The following is a 26404-nucleotide window of genomic DNA, read 5'->3' on the forward strand; positions in this document are numbered from 1 at the left end:
CTGGCATTAATCTTCTAATGTAAAATAGATGGTTTTCTCAGTTACTGCCTGCTAACTACAGTGATTTGCATTTGTGTGCATATTGGGTGAACACAACATTTTTCTTGGTGGTCTCTCCTTTATGACAGGCCCATGAAAATGAAGAGGCTACATCATTATCAATAGCAGCTGTTTACTTCACAAGAGTTCAAAGATATGTACAGACTCATATAGAGATATAGAACAAATTTCAAACTCAGTAGCATGGAGTTTCAAACTGTTCAAAAATAATAAAATGATAATATTAAAGTTGCTATTGAGATGTCTTCGTTCCCAAAGCTCTATAAACTTATATGGCCTATACACATAATATGTGACCTTGGTTCTTGACTCCAATAAGTGTTTCAACTGTTCTCTCTGAGATGTGTAAATGTTGTGAAACTGATTTATGAAGAAAGAGGGGGGGGGGAAGCAAATACCGTAATTATAAATGTGTAGTTTAAAAGATGCAGAGAGATAGATGTCCTTTACTGCAAAATTTATATGTATAATTGTGTAGCTTCTTAGATGTTATTTGAATAGAAACTTTAGATGCTTCAAGAGATAAGATTAAAAAAAAAACTGGAGTAAATCATTTTTATCAAGAGTCATCATACATTGATCATGGAACTAGAAACTAAATTCTTGAACCTAAATCCTGGCTATTCCTTTGTCAGTGTGACACCCTGAAAACTTTAAAATTTTCCTGTGCTCTACTTTCTGCAACAGTTAGTAGCCTTTGTCCTATTTATTGCAACAATATGAGAACAAAGATTAAAATGTATTATTATATGTAAAAGGTCTCAAACTGCCTATGGCCCAAAGAAAAACTTTAAATATAGGTTACTGTGAGGCCTCAGTAGGTAAAATAATTGTTACTAAGGCTAAAACAATATAATTCCAGAATTACTATTGCTATATAACATCTCCTGGTTATTGATAATGGCCTTATGTTTGTTAATGAAATGTTATCAATTTTTCAAATAAAAACATCTAGAAACAGCAGTTATTTTAGAAAGAAATATGAGAAATATAATCACATAACAAATTCAGAAATGTTTAATTATAATATTCAAATAATGTATTAATAAATGAAAAAGTTACAAATTAAAGCTAAGCATAACTTAAATGTTAATTATGTAATAATACTAATAGTAGAATTAAGTACAATAATGGCCCTTCTCTTCAAATGTAGAAATGTTTTAAAACTAATTTATTTTTAAATTTATTAACGTCTTTTGAATTATAAGATATGAAAACTAAGAACACATTAATGCAGATGCATTATCTTTTTGGTTGTACTTTTTAGATGATTAACTACCAGGACAGATTTCAGAGACACAAGCTAACAAAGCAGTACTTTATTCATATATAGAAAAAAATGGGGCAGAACTAAATTTAGACAGTTGTTTGTAGAGCATTTGACTTGGCCCATGGCATAAGGCACTTGTGTTGTGATTTATATTGTTCTATAAATATCGTCCTTAATCACCTTCTCATTGTCAAAATCTATGTGTGTACCACTAAGATTTTGTAGAACTACCTTGGGAAGTTCATTCCCTAAGCTTATATTACTTACAAGGTGAACATCATGAAGTGATGCTGTGATTTCTTTATGATGTTTCACAAGAGAATATTTCACTCATAATGCCTTTTCTTAGTTTGAGAGATTATAATCTAATTATGTTTTTAGATGTATTTGTACTGTAAAGGATACATTTAATGTTGACTCCAAAGATGTAAGAATTTAGAACTCAACTTTCAAAAATTAAATTTGTTTTTAATTCATCTTTTTTGTGTTTTTTTTTCTTATTTTAGTTTGCCTCATTTAATTTATATGAAATTTCCACATGTATTACATTTTAAGCTTTTCAACCACTTTTTAAAATTAACTATAAATTAAATGTAAGTGCATAATAAGTGGCCTTAATATTTTAAAGTATGCTGATTACTTTGGTAACGACTACTCATAAAATGAGTGGAAAATTAAGACAAAATTACCCTAGCTATAGCAATTAACCTATGCCAAAAAGAAAAAAAAATAAGCAAAACCTATAAAAACTAATTTCACTTCAAGGAACCTTTAGAATTTAAAGTGTTTAATAACCAATGATTAAAAGAATATTATTCATACTTTGTGTCGGATGAAGAATTTGTGAAGCTTAAGCAACACCAGATGAAGACTGAGGTTTGCCACGATTGACAGTTTCTACCATGCCAGAAGTGATGATGATGAAAATGAACTTTGGGATTTGTAAAATTTTCCTTGTGAACTGACATCCCTGAAACCATACTGGCAGGCTTTGAGATAACTATACCAAATGTTCGAGCTAATAAATTCAGCTCGTAGAATGGTATGTAAATAATATTCTGTTCATTTATAATGCTTCCAAATATTTGTGGATTCAGAAACATGATAAACACAGAGTTAAGAGCAATTATGTAGAATAAACTAGATATCATAGATACACGGGGGAAAAGGGATCAGGCATAGGTGGTAATGGATGGAGCTCTCACAGACTAAACCACTAACCAAAACATACACATGGGTGGACCAATAGCTACAGCTGCATATGTAGCAGAGGACGGCATTGTCTGGCATCAAAAGGAGAGACACCCTTGGTCCTGTGAAGGCTCATTTTCCCAGTGTAGAGGAATGCCAGGGTGTTGAAGTAGGAGTGGGTGAGTAGGAGGAAGACATCCTCATAAAAGCAAGGGGAGGCAAGATAGAAGGGGGGGGGAGAATAAGGGGATAACATTTGAAATGTGTATGCACAAACTATCTGATATTTTTTAAGAGATTAAAAAAAAAGAACTAGCAATGAAGGATATGAAGCCTAAACTCGGTATCTCTTATAACAAATCAAGGCTTCCTGTGGATGAAATGAGATATCAATCCAGCCTTAAACCCACAAAAACTTCAGCCTACAAGATATCCTGCCTACAAGATGTGCTGAGGTAAAGATGGATGGAGGTACTGTCTGGTTTTGTGTCAATTTGACACAAGCTGGAGTTATGACAGAGAAAGGAGCCTCCATTGAGGAAATGCCTCCATGAGTTCCAGCTCTAAGGCATTTTCTGAACTAGTGATCAAGGGGGGAAGGCCCAGCCCATTGTGTGTGGAGCCATCCCTGGGCTGGTAGACCTGAGTTTTATAAGAAAGCAGGCTGAGCAAGCCAGGAGAAGCAAGCCAGTAAGTGACATCCCTCCATGGCCTCTGCATCAGCTCCTGATTCCTGACCTGCTTGAGTTCCAGTCCTGACTTCCTTTGGTGATGAATAGCAATGTGGACATGTAAACTGAATAAACCCTTTCCTCCCCAACTTGCTTCCTCGTCACGATGTTTGTGCAGGAATAGGAACAGGCTAAGACAAATTGGGACCGGCATAGTGGGGTGTTCCTGTGACAACCTCACCATGTTTTGGGGATGACTGTGGAAGGACTGGGGAACTTTGAGCTAAAAGAGCCACTGGGATATTAAGAGCTCTGTATAATGTTCTGTAAGAGGTTGGAAGATGTTGAGAACAATGCAAATGATGGAAGCCTGGCTTGTGAAATTTCAGGGAGACATCACTCAACAAGTGATAAAAAAGGATGCAGAGAACCATCACCAAACATTAGCTATTAAGGAATCCTGTGTGAGAGTGGGGAAAGAATTGTAGGTGCCAAATTGGTCAAGGGTGCCCCAAGAAAACTTACAGAATCAACTAAGCTGGCCCCATAGAGGTCCAGAGAAACCGAACCACCAACCATGGAGTATGCACGGAACTGAACGAGACCACCTTCATGTATATTTTTAGCTTGCTCTTCCTGGGGGGCTCCTAAGAACAGAAGCAGGGGCTGTCTCTCGCTCTCTCGCCTGCCTTTGGAAACCTTTTCCCTACTGGGTTATCCTCATTAGAAGATGAATTCAGTCTCGTGGCAACATTACATGCAGGGTCCTGTTAATATGCATGCAAGGCCTCGCCTTTTCTGAAGGGAAAGGGAAAAGTGTAAGGCGGCTGGAGGGAAGGAGAGCTAGAAAGGCTGGAAGAGGAGGAGGGAAAGGAAACTATGGTTGAGAAGTAAAATTAATAGATTAATTAATTAGGATAAAGGGAACAATTATGGAACAGAAAAGGTTAAATGCTGTGGAGTATAAGTAGGAAAAGAGGTAGTGGGGTAAATTACAGTGAGAAATAACACCAGTGGTTTTTGAAAGGCCATATAAAAACCTACTATTAAAACTAAAAACATGCATGTGTGTTTGTGTGTATGTGTGAGGTATATATGTGCACATGTGTGTGCATATGTGTATGTGTACATGTGTTGTATATGTACATATAGGTGCATATCACACACACATGTGTGTTTTTCTGTGTGTGTTTCTGTGTGTGTGTGTGTGAACAGTTCTGCTACAAGTCCCAGAATTCTGGCTGACAAGAGAAATTTACAATGTTAAGAACCCCTTTCTTTTATGTTTAAATGTGGCAGTTGTTCATTGTAAATTCAGAATTTCCCTACTACAGATTTTAAAGCACAAAGTTACAATGAAGACAAACTATTTCTGAGTACCTCCCAAAAAACATAGTTTTATATTTCATATAACAACTTTCTTTTGTGTTTAAGTGTTATTAAAAATGTATGAAATATGAGGTAAGTATTTTGTGCTTATCCCAACAAAGAATTATTGTGTATATTTCATGCTAATTAATTTTAATTCAAGTTTCATCATCCATATCTATTAAGTTGGTCTTAGGTTTTTAATATTACACCACAGCATGTATGCATAATAATTTGGTTAATACATTTTGGATTTTTTTGAGTGATTTGGTGGGAGGGCTTTGGAGGAAATAGCTATAAAGCCATATAAATACAGCAAATCTCATTCCATGAGATGAATTACTACTTCTGGAGAAAGATGTTTGCTCTAATTTCCTACGTCTCCACCTATTATATCTCATGACAAATACCAATTCTATATTTGGCCTTACATTTTTGTCTAGGATTATTTAAAATTCCAGTCAAGAAAATGGCATGTACATCAAATCAACCTGCTGTTGTTTCTTTACTAGTTATTTTCTTCTCTTATTTGGGATGAGACTTTGTCCTGTAACATCCTCCCTGTGATCCATTTGTATGTCTGGGCTATCAAATATTCAGTGACAATCCCAACGCACCACTTTCTGTGTCACAACTGCATTACTAATGTTACCTTTTTTCCAACAGGATGGCATCATATGAAAAACATCTCCATCAGTGTTTTCTGTGTTCACACCCTTTTACCTTGTCACCCCTTTCCCTGAACTTCTATATAAAATCTTAACCTTTAGAGTTTAGACAGGAAGATGGCACAGTAACTTCTTAAAATTATTTAGTTAAGCCAAATTTCAATAATTCCCCAAACAAATGATAGTTATCACATTACACATGCCATTCATTATACCTTAGGACATTGATCCTTCTGTCTTTGAAACATGGAAAATAGGGGGCACGATTCAAGTGCAATGATACAGTTCAGGAATATCTGTTGTGATTTTGGGAGTTTCTGTATTTAAATGCTTCTCTGAATCTAGATCCCCATTACAAATTGGAGAACTTCCAATCTAGGATTCTATACCCTTTCTTCATAGCTCCTAACTGCCCATAGTTTGTACAAAGTATAGGGAGCTCAAGGCTGAGAAGTTTTCTCAGGCTAAATGAAATCTCAGTGGGAATAGATTTCACAGAGGTGTCTGTCAGAAGGAGGAGTTACAGAAAATTTAAGTGATGGAGGTGTGAGGGTAAGGTATGAGTTTCTTTATGCTTAGCAGGAAGCTAGACACCTTATCCAAACACTAGCAGATGTTGCTGATAAAATGGATCCTGCTTTTCAACAAGAACACATTTGCTCCATGCCCTCAAGGTTGATATGACATTTGTTTCTTTCTTAATTAAACTATCATGGCTAGGAAGCAGCAACGAGTTTTCAAAGCAAAGGTTTCATCAAGGAAAGTCTGTGTAAACACCATGGGAAGCAATAGGGGATCATTATAGAATTATCAGACCCCTGCATAGTAATAAATGAAGGAAACAGTGTGCTATCAAGTGAAAAGACCAGAAGAGGGAGGCCTGTATTAAACTATGCCCTGCGTTTCCCTTTGAAAAAGATCACAATGGCATACCCTGAAAGCACATTAGTTCTCCATGCTTTACGTTTTAATAAAAGTTGGTGGGTGGAAGACAGAGTTTAGCATGCAAAAGTAGATCATTCGCTCTGCGAAGTATGACAGAGGCTCTGTGCTTAGCCAGTGAATATTAGCAACACACAAGAACTACGTTTAAGGTTGGAGAGGAAAATTTGTACTTTCTACATGAATTATTACCTCCTTCAAAATGTGCTTGCTCTATATAGTTCATATTTTTAGTAATCCTCTCTGAAGCCAGCTCTTAAATTTCTGTCCCCAGATGAACTTCATCCCTTCAACTGGGAGACACTAATGCTTTCCTCACAGAGGTGCCCAACTTTCCTACAGATCCTACCATTAAATCAATTATCACACATTATCGTAATTGCTTGATTACATTATAGTCTGCCCCATTGGACCACAAGCTCTTAAAGGCAAGAGTTGTTTCTTAATCAATCTTGGGTTCCTTGGCATATATAAAATGCTGCTTTTCACAGGGTAGGTTTTTAATGAATACATTTAAATGAGTAAATGCATTCATTAGTCTTAGTGGCTGTAAAGAGAAAAGGTGAGCTCGGCAGAGTGCAGTTAAGCAAGCAACATTTACAAACACAGAGGGTGCCACTTTTTGATAAATTAGAACTCGCAGAGGTTATGGTGAAAGTCAAAGTAAATGTGCCTGCGGGGCATTGGGAAGCAGGAGCAAAGGAGTTGGGTATATACACGGGGGAAAATAACCTTGGAATAGAAAGAGAATCTCAACAATGTGAAAGAAGTCTCTAGGGTTAGACAAAGATAGGCATGGCCAATTGATCTTTTCATTTCTGGTTTCTAACTATATGTCCCTTTTTTAGGGGAAGATATGGTAAGAGTTGCAAAATGGAGTAGTTGAGGTGGTTGGACCAGTTTGTATGACTGTATTAAAATCCTAAAATGATGGAGGGTATAATCATTCCTGCTTGTCTAACATGCAATGGTCCAGTAATCAACCTGAATGCCTCATGAATACCTTTAACATGAACTCAATTGTGACCATGGTGTCTCTGCGTCTATAACTTCAACTTCACCATTCCATTCCTAAAGCAGTCCTTTTTACTTACACAGACTAAGTATGTATGTCTCTCAAGTGATCTAGTGAGCATGGGAAACACTGAGTATTTAGACTGAAGTAAATCTTTTATTCCAAATTCCAATATCAGAATTGAAATTGTTGAGGAATCATGCATTATATATTATTACAAAATAATGCTGGTGATGATCTGCTAGAAATACATGAAATATGGTCTGTTTTTATTTCAGTCCCTTTGTATGTTTATAAAATATTTTAGTGAATAAAATGTATGCCTTTTAAAATATGCATATATACATATATATCTTTATATATGACATATATATGTAAAGTTATTCCTTTTTATTATGAAATCAGTTATTCATTCATAGGTGTACTTTCATTATTTGAAGTTTTAACATATGATAATTGGACTTGCACATCTCATACTTTGGTATCAGAAAAGCAGTTCAAGCTTGACTTCTCTACTAACCCCCTTAAATACTGAGATAGTTTTCTACTGGGACTCTCTTAGGTCTGCACACCTTTTGAACATATCTCAAGTGACCTTTGTGTCTTCTCACAGACATCTGTTTCCAAAATGTCTACTGTCTTCCAGCAGTGATAACGACAACATTTGCTGAATGCCTTGGAGGAGAGGGAGAATGGCCCTCCAGAAATCAATATGTCAGTGCACACAGCCACACAGAACAATTGAGGCTCACACTCAGAGGGCTTGTTTCCTAGGATGTGAGCAGATTCTCACATCTTTTTATCATTCTGTGGAACCGAAAATTGACTGTTACATATTGTACATAATGCAAAATTACAATAGTTTGAATCTTGGCTATGCAGTTTGCATAAAAAGAACTGTCATTTTCTTCAACCTAAGAACAACATATTTTTCATGGCCATTCACAAAATTGAAGAGGAGAACTTGTCCACATTCAAGTTGACTATAATCTCAGATTTTCATAGTCCCCTAAGTATGATATTTGACAACTGTTGACCAATCCATCTTTTTAATATAAAGAGTTTCATTTTCTATTTTTTATTTAAAAGATACAATGCCACTAAATTTTTTAATGGTCTGCAGTACTCGGCATAAAACTAACCATAGTAATCCTAACACTAGAAGGAACAGCTGAGGCAGCAAAGAGCAATAGTAGGAAAATACCAACCCAGAGACCAGCTTGGAAAGAACATGGATATTCCACAAACAACAATGAACAGCATGTAGAGGCTGTTTATTTAACATTGCTACAGTGACAGCAGTTTTGTTTTTTAATTCATGTCATTGACTAGAGGAAAAAAAATGAACTCTGGTTGTTCGTGTGATTTGTCTGAGACCAATCGTATACTGATTGGCACAGCTGGCAGAAAAATATCAGTTGTGAGTGAGTTATACACACAAGTATCAGAAGGTAGTATGATGGTCATCATATGTCTATTTCTTAAAACAATAGTAGTGGCTTCCCTGTTCAGGCCCATGAATTCCCAACAATGACCATTTTTTTTAAATTGAAGAACTTTATTTAAAAAATTTAAGATAAATGTACAAATTATAAGCATTTTTGCATAAAAGTATACGAATACATTTTTGTCATTGCTTGGCTTTTTTTTAAAGGTTTGATAGTGTGCATTAAGGTCTTATTTAGTTACAATGAGCATAAAGTACATGTGAAACAGGATGTAACCTGGAATTAGTCAAAGTATTCTTGGTGTGTAAGGAGTAAACATAATGTTTTTTTCTTTTCTTTTCATTTTGTTTCTTGAACTTCACACAGTCTCTGAGTTGTTTCTGGGGTGTTCAGAGCTTTCTGGCTCTAGTATCCAATTATCAGTGACTGCATATTATATCTGTTTTTTTGTGACTGGGTTATCTCACTCAGGATGATATTCTCCAGATGCATCCATTTTCTTAAGAATTTCATAAGGTCATTTTTTTTCTGATAGCTGAGTAGTACTCCATTGTGTAAATGTACCACAATTTTTGTATCCATTCATCTACTGAAGGACATCTGGGTTCCTTCCAGCTTCTGGCTATTATAAATAGAGCTGCTATGAATAGGGTGGAGCATGTGTCCTTATTGTATCTTGGAGTGTCTCTGGGGAAATGCTCAGAAGTAGAATAACTGGGTCTTCAGGTAGTACTATGTCCAATTTTCTGAGGAATCACCAGACTGATTTCCAGAGTAGTTGTACCAGTTTACAAGCCCACCAACATTGGAGAAGTATTCCTCTTTCTCCACATCCTCTCCAGCATCTGCTGTCATCTGAATTTTTGATCTTGGCCAATCTGACTGGTGTGAGGTGGAATCTCAGGGTTGTTTTGATTTGCATTTCCCTGATGGCTAATGATGTCGAGAGCACTTCCTTAGATGCTTCTCGGTCATTTGATATTCCTCAATTGAGAACTTTTGGTTTAGCTCTGTACCCCATTTTTTAATAGGGTTGTTTGAACAATGGCCTTTTTGAAAAGGTTTTCAGTACTTTTTTTTCCTTTCAGCTCAAACCTCAAAATGTAATCAGAAAATTATTAGGAACACCCAAAATAGTCATGCAACTATTGTGACAATCTAATATCACACTTGATTTTTAGGTTGTGTACTGAGAATAAATGCTGAGAATAAATGATGCTGAGCGTTCGCTTCTAAATAGGGGATGTATGTGATGTACTCAATGCTGAAAGACATGTGAGAACATAGAATAAATGTAAGAGAAGGAAGATGGGGAGGAATATGGTAGAACACTGTCTCCAGGGCAGAACATGGATGTTCATTCAACTCATGAACTCATGTCATTTGTGGTTAACTGAAGAAGATTGGATCTGTTTACATTTATTAACAAGTGGGAGATGGTGTTACTAGGCTTCCTGCCTCCATTATTATTGAGGATCTATTGATAGTTAATGGTTAATGGCTTTTGATGGTATGGGAGGGAGAAGAATTGTGTAGGCACTGGTAAGTTTTCCATGTTCTGGTAAATAAGGTCTATTGACTATCTAAGAAGATCAAATGATGATTTTTACATATACTTTCATATAAAAGCCTGAGAGTTTTGCAGAGAATACATACATTAATATACACATATAAAGTGATAAAATGCATTAGTAAAAAGTTATCTGTGGCTGGTTTTATTGGTTACTATGCTCTTCGACTACAGTACATGTTTGAAGAAAATATTTTGCATGTGTAGTGGTACACTCTAACACTAGGAAGGGAGGAATTAAAAAAACAGCTCAGTTGACCTGTTGAAATACATCACAAGAAAAAAGAAACCACAGGCAGGACAATGTTGACCCCCCGAAATTCTGCTGGCAAGACTAGTGTATTGAGCTGATGTTTAAAACTTTCCAGACAATAAACTTTGAACCATTATAAATGCTAAGTATAATTATATTTTCTTCATGAAATATGTAATTTTATAGAATTAGTATTAAAATATAAAGTATTAGTGTCACAAAAATGTTTACAATTTTGTGAGAAATTTTGTAAGATTCAGAGAGATAATCAATATTTCTCAATTAAAGCAAAATAGTAGGCTTGACAGTTATGCAAGCAGTCCTACATTTTAAGCATAGTAACCTCTATATAGTTTCCTAATACGAATTAGAAAACATATATGCATGCATTGTTTTAAATATAGAAATGTTTGTGAATAGAAATAGCTTAGTCTATATAAAACATACTTTTGTCTTAACAAGTATTTATTGTGTTTGTACATTTGTCATTGATTACCTGATATGAAGAGATGATATATGGTAGAGAAATCTAGAGTATAAATTAATAATATGTATATATATTATAAATATTTATGCTGTATACTCTCTTACATTTAACAGTTTTTATTATATTACACACTATATACATAGGTAAGTATGTAGATAGATAGATAGATAGATAGATAGATAGATAGATAGATAGATAGATAGATAGATAGATAGAAAGATGGATGGATAGAGAGATGGATTGATAGAGATATAGATAGAAGGACAGATAGATAGATATAGAGGAGATATAGATATAGTATATGAATTTACTTTTTTACTTATTTTTACCTCTGCAGATGGGAACAGGAAAATCCCAGGAAGCTGTATTAACTGAATTAGCTATGCAGGTAAGTTGAGGATGCCCATCAAGGATATATCCAGTTACACAGCTGTAGCGAATCTTGTCCCCAACATCAAACCTTGTACCATACAGTACACCTTTGGGCGGAACTCCTGGATTTCCACAGGAGCTACTCTGTAATTCTGTAGTAAAGAAAGAATAAAAGAGGATTTAGAGTTTATTTAAGGGTATTTAAAATTTTGGTATTAGAAAAGTACATCTAGGTTTTATTATTATTTTCCTGAGGAGAAATGGCAGACTGAATATTTAGGATATTTCTGTTCAGTAGAGAAGAAATTTAATTTTGGCAATGTGACTAAATTTTACTGCATCAGAAATGGAATTAGATTTGCTAAATGTTTTAGATGCCTTACATTATTGAGTCTTCATGGCAAGCTTTAAAATACTATCATATTTTTCAGTATTTTAAAACTGAGATCAATATAACTAATAGTTTCTTTAAAATAACATTTAAATGACAGATGATGTATATTTCTACATATGTTAAAATTTACATAGAAAATGCACATATTTTGAGTAAAGATTGTTTTATTTAAACAATAAAATATACTACTATAAAATGAACATATTTAATATAATTTGATAACATTTCAGCTCATTTCTTTTAATTTGAATATTTAATAGTAATAATATTAACAAATTCATGAGTTTATGACATTTCAAATGGGTAAATATAAAAAACTGGGTTGTAAATACACAAATTAAGGAAAAAATCAATTTTATTCTGAGTTGAAAATAGAGACTTAGATATATAAGAAATTACAGAGCAATGAGACTAGGAATTATACACACATATATATACATGTATACATTAGTTTTTATGCTAGGAATTATACATATATACATTAGATTTTATAACACACATATGTAATATAAAATATATATGGCTTATAATCATATGAAATTGTTATTGCAAATATCAGTCAATTAAACTAAAATTAACTAACCAGGAAAATCTAGTTTACCAATTTGAGTAAATTGTTCAGTTACGGGCGCTACATAAATGTTAATTTCCCAGAAGGGATAATCTTACTATAGTTCAGAGGCAATTAAATCTTAGGTGAGTTAATTAAATTCATAAGGAAGTAACTACACTTGCCAAATTTCAAAAGCCCTAAAAATATAGTTGTGATATAAAAGTGAATCATGTTCCCATTTTATAAAGATATCGATTCCATGTCAAGCATTTGCAAGTTCCTGGCAACATAATTATGTCAAGCAAAATAATTTTAAACTGCGGTAACCTTCAAATTATCAAAATGCAAAATCATGAAAATTAATTGATAGCTGAAAGGTTATGAAACTGGAATATGTATAGACATGGGTTTATAAATTCTTCACCACATTCTTTTACTAATTGTGGTGTTTTTTTATGTTGTTTTCTCTTGTGTTGTATGTAGCATGCACACAAACGTGTATGTTTGTGTGTATGTATGTGTGTGTGTGCATGTATATTATCATTGCATAAATGAGCATTTATAAAATGCCAAGTGTGTGCATTTGGACCCCAGAGCACATGGTTACCAGAGCAGACTATATATCTTTCCCTGCTAATTTTGCTTATTACCTTAAACAACATGTTGAACTAGAATTTTGACAATGCTTTTTGGCTACTGGCTGGATTTATTGGCACAAGCAATCATGTTCTCGTTTTTACAAGGTTTTCAAACTAGAGTTGTAAATATTTTTTTATTTATTCTATAATCGTCTAAAGAGCAAAGGCTTTGACTCCGCTACTCCCCTGAATCTAGAAGTATTTCCACCGTTCTATGCATTTGCCTTATAATTTTTTATGCTTGTGAAAAATCTCACTGATTAACTGGAAGCATAAGGTCACACTGTCCTTGATTAATGGATGCAATAAAAATGGAGAACTTTGAAGTGATGATTTGTTTTAGAGGTAAAATAATTACACTTAGTTTATAATTGTTATATTAGATTCCACTAATATAGGATATTAATGAACTTGGCTAACATTTACTGAATATCAAGGGTTTATATAAATAGTAGGCCATCATCATGAGCCAATATTTGAAAAATATTTAAACATCAGTAGGCAAAGTTAATTATTTGTAGAATTTTACTGTATTCCCTCATATGTTTTTACTATTGCATTCACTATTATTTAAAGATCTAGTCTATATGTGGAGTTCTAAAAAATACTTGTTTATTGTCTATAGATTTGGGCAAATAAAATATATTCACACTAGAGAGACAAATGGTTCACTGCAAAGAATGCTAGCGACATAACCAGAGGAAAGGAGTTTGGGAGCTCTGCAACCATGTGAATACCAAGGTGTATCCATAGGGGTTTGTAGCCCCAGCACTGTTTATGTGGTAATGTAGGACATGAGAAAATTTATGGCTCTTACTGACTGCCAGTCCAGCCAAAATTTTGCAAGCTCCAGATGGAAACAGAGAGAGAGAGAGAGAGAGAGAGAGAGAGAGAGAGAGAGAGAGAGAGAGAGAGAGAGAGAGAGAGAGGAGAGGAGCTCAGAAAACAGTGGAAATAAAGCTCACTTTGCCTTTCTGATCTACAACACACAAAAACACAGAGAGGGGAGGAGGGAGCAGGAGGGAAAGGGAGAGGGAGAACATGAGTGTGTATATACACATGTACAACCCAACTCACATGCAGCACGTTTTACATGTAACAGCAGTACTTTTTAAAAGTATTTTATTTTCTGGGAATTGTATATAAACAAAACGTGCTAGAATAGATGCTAAGGTTAATAAGTTTTGATGAATGGAATGAGAACCTAGTCCTCTGAGTAGAGTAATAACAAAGGAATACTTTTAATGGAACTACCACTTTTGACCTCATAATCAAAACACTTCCTCTCCCTTACACACTCTAAAAATAATTAAGGTCAAGACTTCAATTATCATAAAGCTATGAATCTAGGAAGAAAGGAGACTTCATAGGCTTTCACAGAAAATGGTTTTAGAGGGAAATAAAAATGAAAGATAGGAAAGTTGATTTTATAACTTTTATGCTTAGTTTCAACTCATATTTAAGCCAAAAGTAATTATTGCACCAATGCATATCATAAATAAAAAACAGGACATATTTTACAGATAAAATGAGTGGATGGAATCACTACAGATCACATAACTTCTGGTCTTGTGACTGAATAACATCCAAATCTTAAAATTTATTTTACCAAAAAAGGGAGAGAATATAATACTGTATCATGTCTTTATCCTTTAGAAGTTCACAGTGTTGTATGAGCTGGTTTATCATCTATTGAATATGAGAGCATCTTCTCATAACCATCTGTAGATTGAATTATTCATAAAGCTATGTTATTTCACATTTAAATTTCATAGATTGTTGCTGTGTAGATGTTGCTCATGATTATAATATCTCTCTCTCTCTCTCTCTCTCTCTCTCTCTCTCTCTCTCTCTCTCTCTCTCTCTCTCTCTCTCTGTGTGTGTGTGTGTGTGTGTGTGTGTGTGTGTGCATGGTACAATGTGTGTTGTTGACATATGTTTCTGGGTGTAGGCATACAGAGGCCAGAAGATAGTATCTTCTTCTATTTGTTTCTATTGAACTTATTAAAGTTGAGGCCTCATTTGGAATCCAGACTTTTCAGATATTTCCTAGTCAAGCTAGCTTACACCATAGATCTTCCATTTCTACCTCTAGAGGGCTGCTCTTTTTTTCCTTACAACTTTTTTTAAAGAGGAGAGATACATGTGCAGCTTTTTAAAGCATTTTGGCAATTATTTTAGAGGTTTGATAACATGCATTGAAATACCACTAGTTACCATAAGCATAAAGCACATGTAGAACAGAATGTAACATGGGGACAGTCACAGTTTTCTTATTCTGTATAGATTAAACATGATGATCTTTGAATACCAAAAAAATGCCACAAGGCTATATTCCTAGGTCTTGAATTATTAATGATTTAAGGTCTAGGTGTACCAAACTCTGAGAGGATGCTATACACTTCTTTTTTTTCCTAAGAAGGACTGAGGCTTTCACTACCTGGCCTTTGTTATTCTTGAGCTACATATGGCCTGCGAGTTGTTTCTGAGGTATTCAGAGCTTTCTGGGGCTAGTATCCAATTATCAGTGACTGCATATTATGTCTGTTCTTTTGTGGTGGGGTTACCTCATCAGGAAGATATCATTCTCTTTAATAAATAATACAGGTGGGTTACAATAATTTTTAGATGTTCCTATCCGACTTCAACATGCATAATGAAGGGAGATTGAAGTATCTGAGTAAAGGGAAATATAAAATCATCATTCATATTTTAAATTGTTTGTAATAAATGCTATTTTGTCTAAACACTGGAAAGTTACTGTTAAGAAAAGCAGATATTTAAGTGTTATTAGTTAACGGGTTAGTGAGAAATTCCTCTAATGTTAATGTCAGGTGGTCCCGTTACATTTGCTACTAGAATTCCTTCTAATGCAAAGAATAACGGAATCACTGAACAGATATGGTGACTGTATTCTCTGACAATAACAACAAAATACTTAAAGGGAATTCTGAGTGGGCAAAATAAAGCATCATTGAGTCTGAAAATCTTCACCTTCATATTCTATCATACAATAGGTAAAAAAAATAACTGATGAGGATAATTTAAAATTAGCTTAACTCTCCACCTCCTTTGACCTTCACCATATATTAAAAATAAATAGAAGTAGAAGAAAGTTTCTATACTTGCTACACATAGGAATTAAAAACTTAGTACATGAGAAGGGCACTAAAATAAGATAAAAAATTTAAGATCAGGAGTTTGAAAACTGAGCAGATCCCCAAGAAAAATGAATCTGACATCTTTTTTCTCAAAATGAAAAGATTTTCCTGTTATTTTTGCCATTCTGTGCAACAAGCAATAAAGGAATTTAAAGTGTGTGTGTGTGTGTGTGTGTGTGTGTGTGTGTGTGTGTGTGTGTACGCGTGGGTGTGATGTAAACTATAATATGCAGTGTTCATCTATGACTTTATCTAATAAATGAAGTACTCAGCAATTTATATGATAAGATTTGGCTATATAAACCAGTGTGTATCAAAGTATACAAAAATCCAAAATAATAAAAGATTTTGGATATATCAAATATTACCCTGGGAAAGACAGAGGAAAAAAATCAAATGCAATTTCGTTATTAAGATAGTTTGATTACATGCTTCTATAATCTTTTGCTATAAATATGTATTAAAGATAAAATATTCTGTAATTTTCACAAATTATCATAGTCATAAAAAGCACTTATTATGTTAATGGCAACAACATTGCTTTGTAATAGATACTAGTAAAAACACTAAGATAAATGATTTTCAGAGTTATAAAAGCAAAATTTCAGTTTGGATTGTATGTCAGTCCGCAAAGATGCTCTCTTCTAAGCATTTATGAATTCATGAAACACAGGGTACGTATACTCACTACATCCTACTTGGAAGGAGGCTGGGGCTTAAGTATTTTAAGCAACTTGATGATGTCAAATAACTATTAAGTAGACATTGTGTAGTTTAAAAGCTGAGTTGTCTGACTTCAAAGCTCAGGAATCTTTCAGAGATAAACATAGATTCTTACCTAGGAAAATCCAGTAATTTTTCTCACAGCTCTACTTACCCCTTTGTCTATGGGAGTTATCTGAGGTAGATACAAAATACAAGCATGTCACTACCCTTTCTGATGTTTATGTGCATGATGACCAAAGTTACTGAATCATCACAGAATGTAAATCACCTCATAATAACATGGGAGAAAAAATGAGCAAGTAACTGTTTTAGAAGATATAATCCACAGACCACAGGAAGCTCAAGAAAGAAGACCAAACTGAACAGTTCAGTCCTTCTTAGAAGGGGGAACAAAATTCACACAGGCAGAAATACGGATACAGAGTTTGGAGCCGAGGCTGAAGGAAAGGCCATCCAGAGACTGCCCCACCTGAAGATCCATCCCATATGTAGTCATCAAACCCAGACAATGTTGTGGATGCCAAGAAGTGCAAGATGACAGGAGCCTGATGTAGCTGACTCCTGAGACACTTTGCCAGACCCTGACAAATTCAGAGAGGAATGCTCGCAGCCTATCATTGGACTGAGAACAGGGTCCCCAATAGAGAAGTTAGAGAAAGGAATGAAGGAGTTTAAGGGGTTTGCAATTCAATAAAAAGAAAATCAATATCAACCAACCAGACTCTCCAGAGCTCCCAAAGACTAAACCACCAACCAAAGAGTACACATGGAGGGAACTTGGCTCCAGCCACATATGTAGCAGAGAATGGCCTTTTTGAACTTCAAAGGGAGGAGCGTCCCTTGGTCCTGTGAAGCCTTGATTTCCCAGAAAGGGAATGTCAGAACCAGGAGGTGTGAGGGAGTGGGTGGGTTGGTGGGGGAGACTCTCATAGAGGCAGGGAAAGGGCCATAGAATAGCAGATTCTGGAGGGGAAACCAGGAAAAGGGATAACATTTGAAATGTAAGTAAAGAAAATATCCAATAAAAAGAAAAGCATTATGTATATACATGTATATATGTGTACATATATATATAATGTGTGTATATATATACAATATGTATATATGTGTGTGTGCATATATATAATGTGTATATATATATATATATATATATATATATATATATATATATATATACACATATATATGGGAGGTATTTGATAGTGAATTAAGCCTTAAACATAAAGTGAAATAATATGTAAATTTAGATTTAAGCAATTAACAGGAAATTTACTTGGAATGTTCAAAACTGAGTGTCATTAAATTAAAAGCAAGCATATTTGATAGAAGTATAAGGATTAAAGTTCTCCAAGAAAACTTAGATTTGGTTATTATTATGAAAAAGCATCATGAAAACAGGTTTGAAAGGAAATATTCTGAAACCATTACTCATAGGTAGATATGAGGTAGTGAGGAAACAACTAATAAACACACTATAACACAACAAATATGTACACACACACACACATACACACACACTAAAAATTCTAACAAAAAAACTGTTCAGCCATAAACACATATAAATTTGATCAAGGTGTGTGTGTGTGTGTGTGTGTGTGTGTGTGTGTGTGTGTCTATTTACGTATCTATGCATTTATGTGAAAAATGCAACATATTATGAAAGGGACTCAAGAAATAGCAAGACTTGAATACTACTACTACTACTACTACTACTACTACTACTACTACATCTATATTAAAGCAATGTGGGATGTTAAAGTTACTTTCCTCTTTGGAATAAAAACAATGAATAGCCTTCAAAAGCAAGGCTTCCTAACAACCTATCAAGAAGCAAAGCTGACCTTGAGAATTGGGATGAAAAATTGTAAGAAAGGGAAAGGACACCCTGAGTACAGAATTGCATAATTGTTCCGTCAAAGAGATGAAGCATGGTCCTGCTGAGATCAATTAGCAGCACTTTGAAACACTGTAAAATTATATCTACTAAGGGAAGGAGAACTCAAGATGGTTGTTTTTCTTCCAGAAAATTAATCTCAGAGTTTTATTTCCCAGATGATTAAAAATCATTTAGGAGAACATAGCATCATACGGAGACAAAATGTTTTCTACCTGGTACCTCTCATTGAAAGAGTTTTAAAAAGTGCCTGTCAAAGAAAATGCATTTACTAACCTTTTAGTGATAATTTTCCCTGATACAGTCCTGGACCATTTCATTCACATAGGACATAGTGAAAACATTTATGAGAATGCCCTTGGAGACTTTGGGGCTAGCATTTTGTAAATATTGTCAAATGCTTACTGTAGCTGTCCTGTCTCTTAGACTTTTTTTCATTACATATAACAGAACGAATCAGTTTCTTTTTACCTCGTTTCCTTGCTATTATACAATTTGAGGAATTGAGAACAAGGGCTCTGACTCATCCTTGTGAATCAAGCATTTAGAACATTGTGCTGTTGCCAAGCACACAAGGATTGCGTTAGCTGAGTAATCTCATTCAATATGAAACAGCAAAAGCTAATCATCACACAGTTTTTTTTGGGTCATGTTTAAGCAGAAAATAATTGAAACGAACCAGTATAAAACAGAGCAGCAGGCATATGTCGAATGAGCTGTGTTACAATAAGCACTGAATAACATTTGCAAGGTGTGATCTTTTTTCTTTAAACACTGAATTTCATTGTTAAGGTTTTCACTGTATTCTACTAACATGCATTTACTTCTATAACCCAGTTTCTATCCTGGACTATAATAACGTAATTTCTATGATTCTAGACATTGCGTGGATTGGATTGGAGTCCAGGAGATAAATTAAACATGAGGCAATAATTTATTGTTTAAGAAGTAGTAAGATTTTTCAGAAGGCTAACATTTGCTAACCAAAATAAAAATATATCCATTTGTTTTGGTTAGGGGTATTTTAATGTAAGAAAATAAAATCACAATAATTTATTACCTGGAACAAAAACAAACAAAAATCCAATAACCAAGATTAGCTAGACTGTTGTTTTTTGTTTTCTAGCAGAAAAACAAATAGCTGAATTAAATATGAGGGCCGAATCTGAACATTGCTTGAAGCTTTTGTCAAGAAATAGTGAAATGTCTCAGGCTTTAAGAGGACTTCTTGCTCCTGCATAGGACCTGCGTTTGGTTCCCAGCACACACACAGGGTGTCTCACAGCTATCTGTAACTCCATTTCCAGGATCCCAATACCCTCTCTGACCTCTGTAGTCAGAAAGCATGTTTATGGCATTCATACATATACTCAGGCATTCATAAGCATACATAATACATATCTAATAAATGTGTTTCAAGTAGTATCAAATTCTGTTGGGACGTTTGTTAATATCATTATAAACTTTAAGGCTTATGGAGAAGCTATTTGAGAGATTATATTGCTTCAATTTAAAATATCAATGCTTTTATAATGGCAATAGATTATGATACAGGGAATTTGTATAAAAATTGTCACATTAAGCTAGTTTGATAGGATTACAATGAAATGTAAAACAAAAATATGTAAGTTTTAAAATCTAGTTACATCCAGTATCTTTGTCAGTACATTGTAAATCAAGATAAAAATAATACAGAAATCAGGCAAATTTGCAAGCATACCCAGGACTTAGTTTCTGAAAATGAAAGATGCCACATGTACCATGGAAATAACCTTTTAGCACTTGATTCAGAATAGCAGAAATATGTGCACGAATTCTCCTTTCCTTGTGACAGAATTGGGGCAGGTATCTGTATTAGAACTTTAGCCCTCACAGAATTTAATTCTTTAAAAGGATATGATAAGCTGATCAGAGATAATTTGCTGGATTACATAATCATTCAATATGATGAGTGAAAGATGCCTCTGTATTTCAGCAATTACTCCATCATCCAATAATTGCTGAACTTTGAGGCATAAATGTCAAAGGGGTCTAGCAAATATGACACCATTTCCATCTTGTTGAAACTTATAACTCCACTGATGGCATGAGACACGCATAATATGACCTTCTGAAAATTAAAGCTACCGTCTGCAAATTTAAAAATGGTTCTACTTTATTTTATGAGATTGAATGTGTGTGTGTGTGTGTGTGTGTGTGTGTGTGTGTGTGTGTGTGCTTATGTGTGCAAGTGAATAATACCACATGTGCTCAATGGATGTGGAAAAGAGAACAGGGCATCAGATTCTATGGAATTTAGGATCACCGGCAGGTATGAGGTGCTGAACATGAATGCTGAAAATGAGACTCAGGCTCTCTGGAAAAGCATCTCATTTTCTCACCTGTTCAATCATTCTATAAAACCCTACTTCTTTCTTAAGGAAACCAAACACTTTATTTCTATTCATGTATTCATTTATTTATTCCTTCATTTATTGATTGTGTGTGTGTGTGTGTGTGTGTGTGTGTGAGTGTGTGTGCGATGTGCATGTGTATATGTGCACAGATGCAGGCTTAAAAATTAAAGAGAGCTCCCAGGAGTTGCTTCTATTCCCCAAAACTAGGTTTGATAACAAGCTATTTAGTCATATCTGCTTCTGTATCTTCCAAACACTCCTATAGAATGAAGACCACTATCCAAAGAAATGTTTAACTTAGAGTAAAGGGAGCTCATATAAATTACCCAAGTACTTTATTGTACATCTGATCCACAGAGGATCAATGAAGAGACCATCAATGGCACTATAGAACAGGTGGAAATGAACGGAAATTCACATAAATATGGACACACAGAGTCACAAGGAAACTTTAGGTTATGTTTTGGAGAGACTTCTAATGAATGGTTTTGGATGGTGTCCTGGCCTTGCTGCAGTTGCAGGTATTCAAAATAAAATCACACACACACACACACACACACACACACACACACAGACACACACACACAGACACACACACAGACACACACACACACAGACACACACACAGACACACACACACACAGACACACACACAGACACACACACACAGACACACACACAGACACACACACACAGACACACACACAGACACACACACACAGACACACACACAGACACACACACACACACAGACACACACACAGACACACACACAGACACACACACACACAGACACACACACAGACACACACACACACAGACACACACACACACACACACACACACACACAGACACACACACACACACACAGACACACACACAGACACACACACACACACAGACACACACATACACACACACAGACACACACACACACACACACACACACACACACACACACACACACATATATATATATATATATATATATATATATGGTAGCTGTTATTGTTTATTTGACCCCGATTATTCTAGGCAAAAGGTGGTAGTCCAAGGTCACCAGGGATCCAATATTCTTTTTACTTTGTCCTCTCTGTATACTGAAGAAAAAGGTGAATTGATAAAAATACTGAATTTCTGGGTGTCTGAATTGAATGAGGTGATCCTGAGAAAGATATACTTCCCTTCCTTGCTGCCCTAAGTATTTTTCCATTGATGTGATAAAACACTCTAACGGAAAGGCAGGTCAGAGGACAAAGGGTTTATTTCAGCTTACCCTTACTGCTCATATTGCAACAATGAAGGAAGTCAGGGGCAGAAACCACAGAGGCACACTGCCTGCTTGCTCAACCTCAGGTTCACTGAGACACTCATTCCTGGTATGTTTCTTATATTGCCTGTGATCAGCTTTACTGGGACAGCATTTCTTACTGTAGGCTTCACCTTACATTAATAATGTACAAGCAAGGAAAATTCCCTGGAAATATACCCAGAGACATATCTGAACTGGCAATTCCTCAATTCAAACTTTCCTCTTAAATATCTCTATAGTATATCAAATTGGCAACAGTTAAAGGACACATTCCATTGTCTAACCTGCTACAGTTCAAAATGTTCTGACCAACGGGGTTAATTTCTAGCACATAGATTACTTGGTTTACTAGTAAGGTTAACTACAGCTCCTCACCAAGATCTACTTCAACAGCTAATAGTTCTTTGCAATGAAGTGTACAAAAGTAAAAAGGGGGAGAAAACGACCTGTGTGGACATATACAAGGTGTGAAACAGAAGGGAGGAAGAGACATGCACTCTGGAAGTCTACATTTCCCATGGTCTTGTACATTCCTTTGGACAGTGCCCCTTGTCTACAGTCTCTGTAACAGACCTTGCAGTGAGTGTGGAAGCATTGATTCTGTATGTAAGTGCAAGGAATGGACTAGTTGATAGAGGTTTGATAGTTGAAAATTGTCTCTAACATTGACTCAACAGAGGTACAGGTAAGACATTTATTGATTTGTTCAAAAGTCACTCTAATAACACGGGGGATTGACTTGTTTGTCTGGTTCATGTAGCTGCAAATACTCATTCTAACTATGTTCTCCTTTACAAGGCTCACCTCAGTTGACTCAGCCTTTTAATTTGGGTGAAAATCCAGCATTCTCCATCCATATTTTTGACATGCCATCGGTTTAGAAAGACAAAAACACATAAAAACCTTTACTACATTGGCAAGTCATTCTTTTGTGATGGTACCTTAGTGTTCTGTCTTTTACATCACTGTGAGCAATTACTTTATCACTTACAATAAGTATAAAGAAGGTGAAAACTTATCTAATTTATACCGAGTTTCATTGCCACTACTTTTGACCACAAAATGTTATATTTTATAATTTTGTTTCAATACATTCTTCAATGCTATACTTGTAGCAGAAAAAAATATATTTAAAAAATGTAAGTTTACTTAGGTACAGTACAAACCTCTTAATTGCTAGTCTGTTTAAGTTAAATTATAGTTAAATTTACCAAGAGTCTCTGCCTTTTGCCCCTAAATTCTCAATGGTAGAAACAGACTAGAGTAAGATACTTTCTGAAAGTATAACTCATAAATCAGATGAATTGTAGTCAAAGAAAAAACAACGATCAACTGTTATTTAGCCAAAGGAGGGTGGGATAATGGAAATTTATTTTTCTAGATTTATTTCTGTGCTGTTGGTTCATCACTGAGGTACAGCAATGTAGGAACTCTCTTATCTTCTGTGTACCTATGAAAGCCCAAACTCCGAGGTAGTGATCACAATTTTCCATAAGGAGCAACTTTCTAACTCTGAAAAAAAGTGATTTGTTTTTTGCGAATGCTATTTCAGCCAAATATGCACTCATCCATAATATCATATACCAGTTCTTGATGTATGGTTTTACAAACACCATTTTAAAGTTCCTCCTATTCTATTCTTTACCTATTCAGTGGATTAATCCTCTAAAACATAAATCAATTTCAAATTTTGCAGAGACCTTTTACAACTTGTTCTCTACTTCACTTAAAAGTCAACAAGATGAAGGGCCCAGGAGAGGATGGTTCAGTCCCACTTGGGAGGGAGAAGAAAGAAACTACAATGGGGAAGAAAGGAAGGACCTGGAGTGAAAGGAGACAGGGAGGGGAGAAGGGAACATTACATGGTCTGGTAATGGGTAGGAAAAGGGACTGGAGCCCTGCGAGCCAACAGAAAAATGGAAACAGCCAACCTTGTGAGGTAGAAAGTTGGCAGGACCCTGCAGAATGTACCAGAGACCTGGAATGTGAGAGACTCTAGGGAATCAAAGGGAGGGACCTTAGATGAAATACTCAACAGTGGGGAGAGGGAACTTGTTGAGCCCACCTCCAGCAGAAAGACAGAGCATCAAATGAGAGAGGGGTTGCCATCCCACAGTCCAAACTCTGACATATGATTGTTCGTGTCTAGGAGAAGTACAGGGATGGAAATGGAGAAGATCCTGAGGAAAAAAAGGTTCAGCGACAGGCTCAAAGTGGGGTTCAGTTCAAGGAGAGGCCTGACACTATTTCTGAGGCTATGGAGCGCTCACAAAAAGGAACCTATGAGCACCTTCATGGAAGCAAGTTGAGGCAGAGGAGGAAGAGGAGTTGGGGGGGTATAATACATTTGAAATGTAAATACAGAGAATATCCAATAAAATTGAAAAAAAGAAATAAAATAGAAATTAAACAAAAAAGACTGCCTTCTGAAAAGACCCAACAAGCAGCTGAAAGAGTAAAATTCAGATATTTGCACCCAACCAACCAAGAGAAGCTGCTGAGCCCTGTTGTTGAATTAAGCAAAAGCTGAAAGAACCTGGGGAGGAGGTTGACCTTGTTGGAGGACCAGCAGTCTCAACCTGGACCCCTGGACAGGGGTCATGAAGGAGGTATGGGACGTGGAACAGTCCTGGACCGGGAGAAGAATAAAATATATTAAAAAATAAAATATAATAAAAAATAAATAAAATTATTTTAGTTCAAAAAATTAGAGACTTAAGAAAATAGAAAATAGAATACATTGAAATTGTGTGTGTGTGCATGTGTGTATGTGCATGTGTGTGTGTGTGTGTGTGTGTGTTTGCATGTGCTTTAGTGTATACATGCACATGGATATAGAAAAGAGACAATCAGGGAAGGGGTGGGGGGAAAAGTAAAATGACGACAAACTTGTAGCTTCACTAAGAGCCATTCATTAAGTTTCTTTTAGTATAGGTTCTCTCATTAGTTTATGACGCACTAAGTCAGCTAAGCTCACTGACCTGAAAACCCCAGTAAACCCCAGAGGTCTCCTCAATTGGTAAGTGCATGCTACCATGTCAGCTTGGTGTTTATATGGGTTCTATCCAACTATGGTGTGTGTGCTTGTAGACTGATCTGTTTCTCTAGCCTCTCAAATATCATTTTAATGAAATTACATCCTTTTATGTCTGAATACACACAGACACACAGACACACACATACACACAGACACACACACAGACACACACACACACACACACACACACACACTGACAGGTAATAAGAGTTCTTGTGAGAATGGTAGTAGTAAGGATATAAATTCCACAGCCATGAAGTTGTCAGGATGAGCAGAATTCAGGGAATCAGTGATCCTTGATTCTGTTCTCTTCCATAATACATCTCAATCTCTGCTTCTATGGGAAGTGCTATGTAATATTATAGAAGATTTATAACAAATTAAAGGACTTCCTACAGTAATTATACCTACGAATCGGTTCCCAATTGATAGTAAAATATGCTAGGATAAATACTCCTAAAGAAATCAAATCAACCTTTCTTTAAACCCTGTCTACAATTACTAGTTTGTGGTCAATGAGGCTTTTACTACTTTAGTTTCTTTTTAGGTACCAACCTTATTACTGAGATTTGTTGCTTTTTTTTTAATGATTATTAATGAGAACTCAATCTGAAATTAACAATGTGTTGGATTTCTTGATATCATCATATTCCAATGCTCATTTAATAATTGCTTTATTCAAACTAAAAAGATGAACATATTTTTCTAAGAAAATGTGTATTTATGAGCCTTAATTTTATTACATGTGCCTGATTTAAGACTTAGCAATGCCAAAGATATCCCAATGATTCTTTTTTTTGCTATTTTTCAGTTCATTTACCCTCAGTGACATCTCAGCGTTTAGTATATATTTTATGTTTTAAACATTGACACTTACTAATCATGCTAACTAGTTTTGTTACTGCTTTTAGTTCATGAAACAATATAAAAGGAAATGCTTCGCCAACGGTATAAAAAGAAACAACTAATTAAAGCCA

The 26404-nt window shown here is 35.2% G+C and overlaps 1 protein-coding gene across 3 annotated transcripts in view; it reads right to left on the minus strand.

Annotated features, from left to right (window-relative positions):
• The window catches only part of CSMD3 (CUB and Sushi multiple domains 3), a gene marked incomplete at both ends in the record, with an annotated part of 1162760 nt that overhangs the window by 892756 nt on the left and 243600 nt on the right, over positions 1-26404 (minus strand). For all 3 annotated transcript variants that reach the window (XM_080909303.1, XM_080909302.1, XM_080909301.1), the window contains one exon: positions 11273-11467. In XM_080909303.1, coding sequence (XP_080765429.1) covers positions 11273-11467 — 195 coding nt within the window. The remainder of the gene's footprint in view (positions 1-11272; positions 11468-26404) is intronic.

The sequence above is a fragment of the Micromys minutus genome, assembly GCF_963924665.1.
Source record: "Micromys minutus genome assembly, chromosome: 33".
NCBI classification, from domain to species: domain Eukaryota; kingdom Metazoa; phylum Chordata; class Mammalia; order Rodentia; family Muridae; genus Micromys; species Micromys minutus.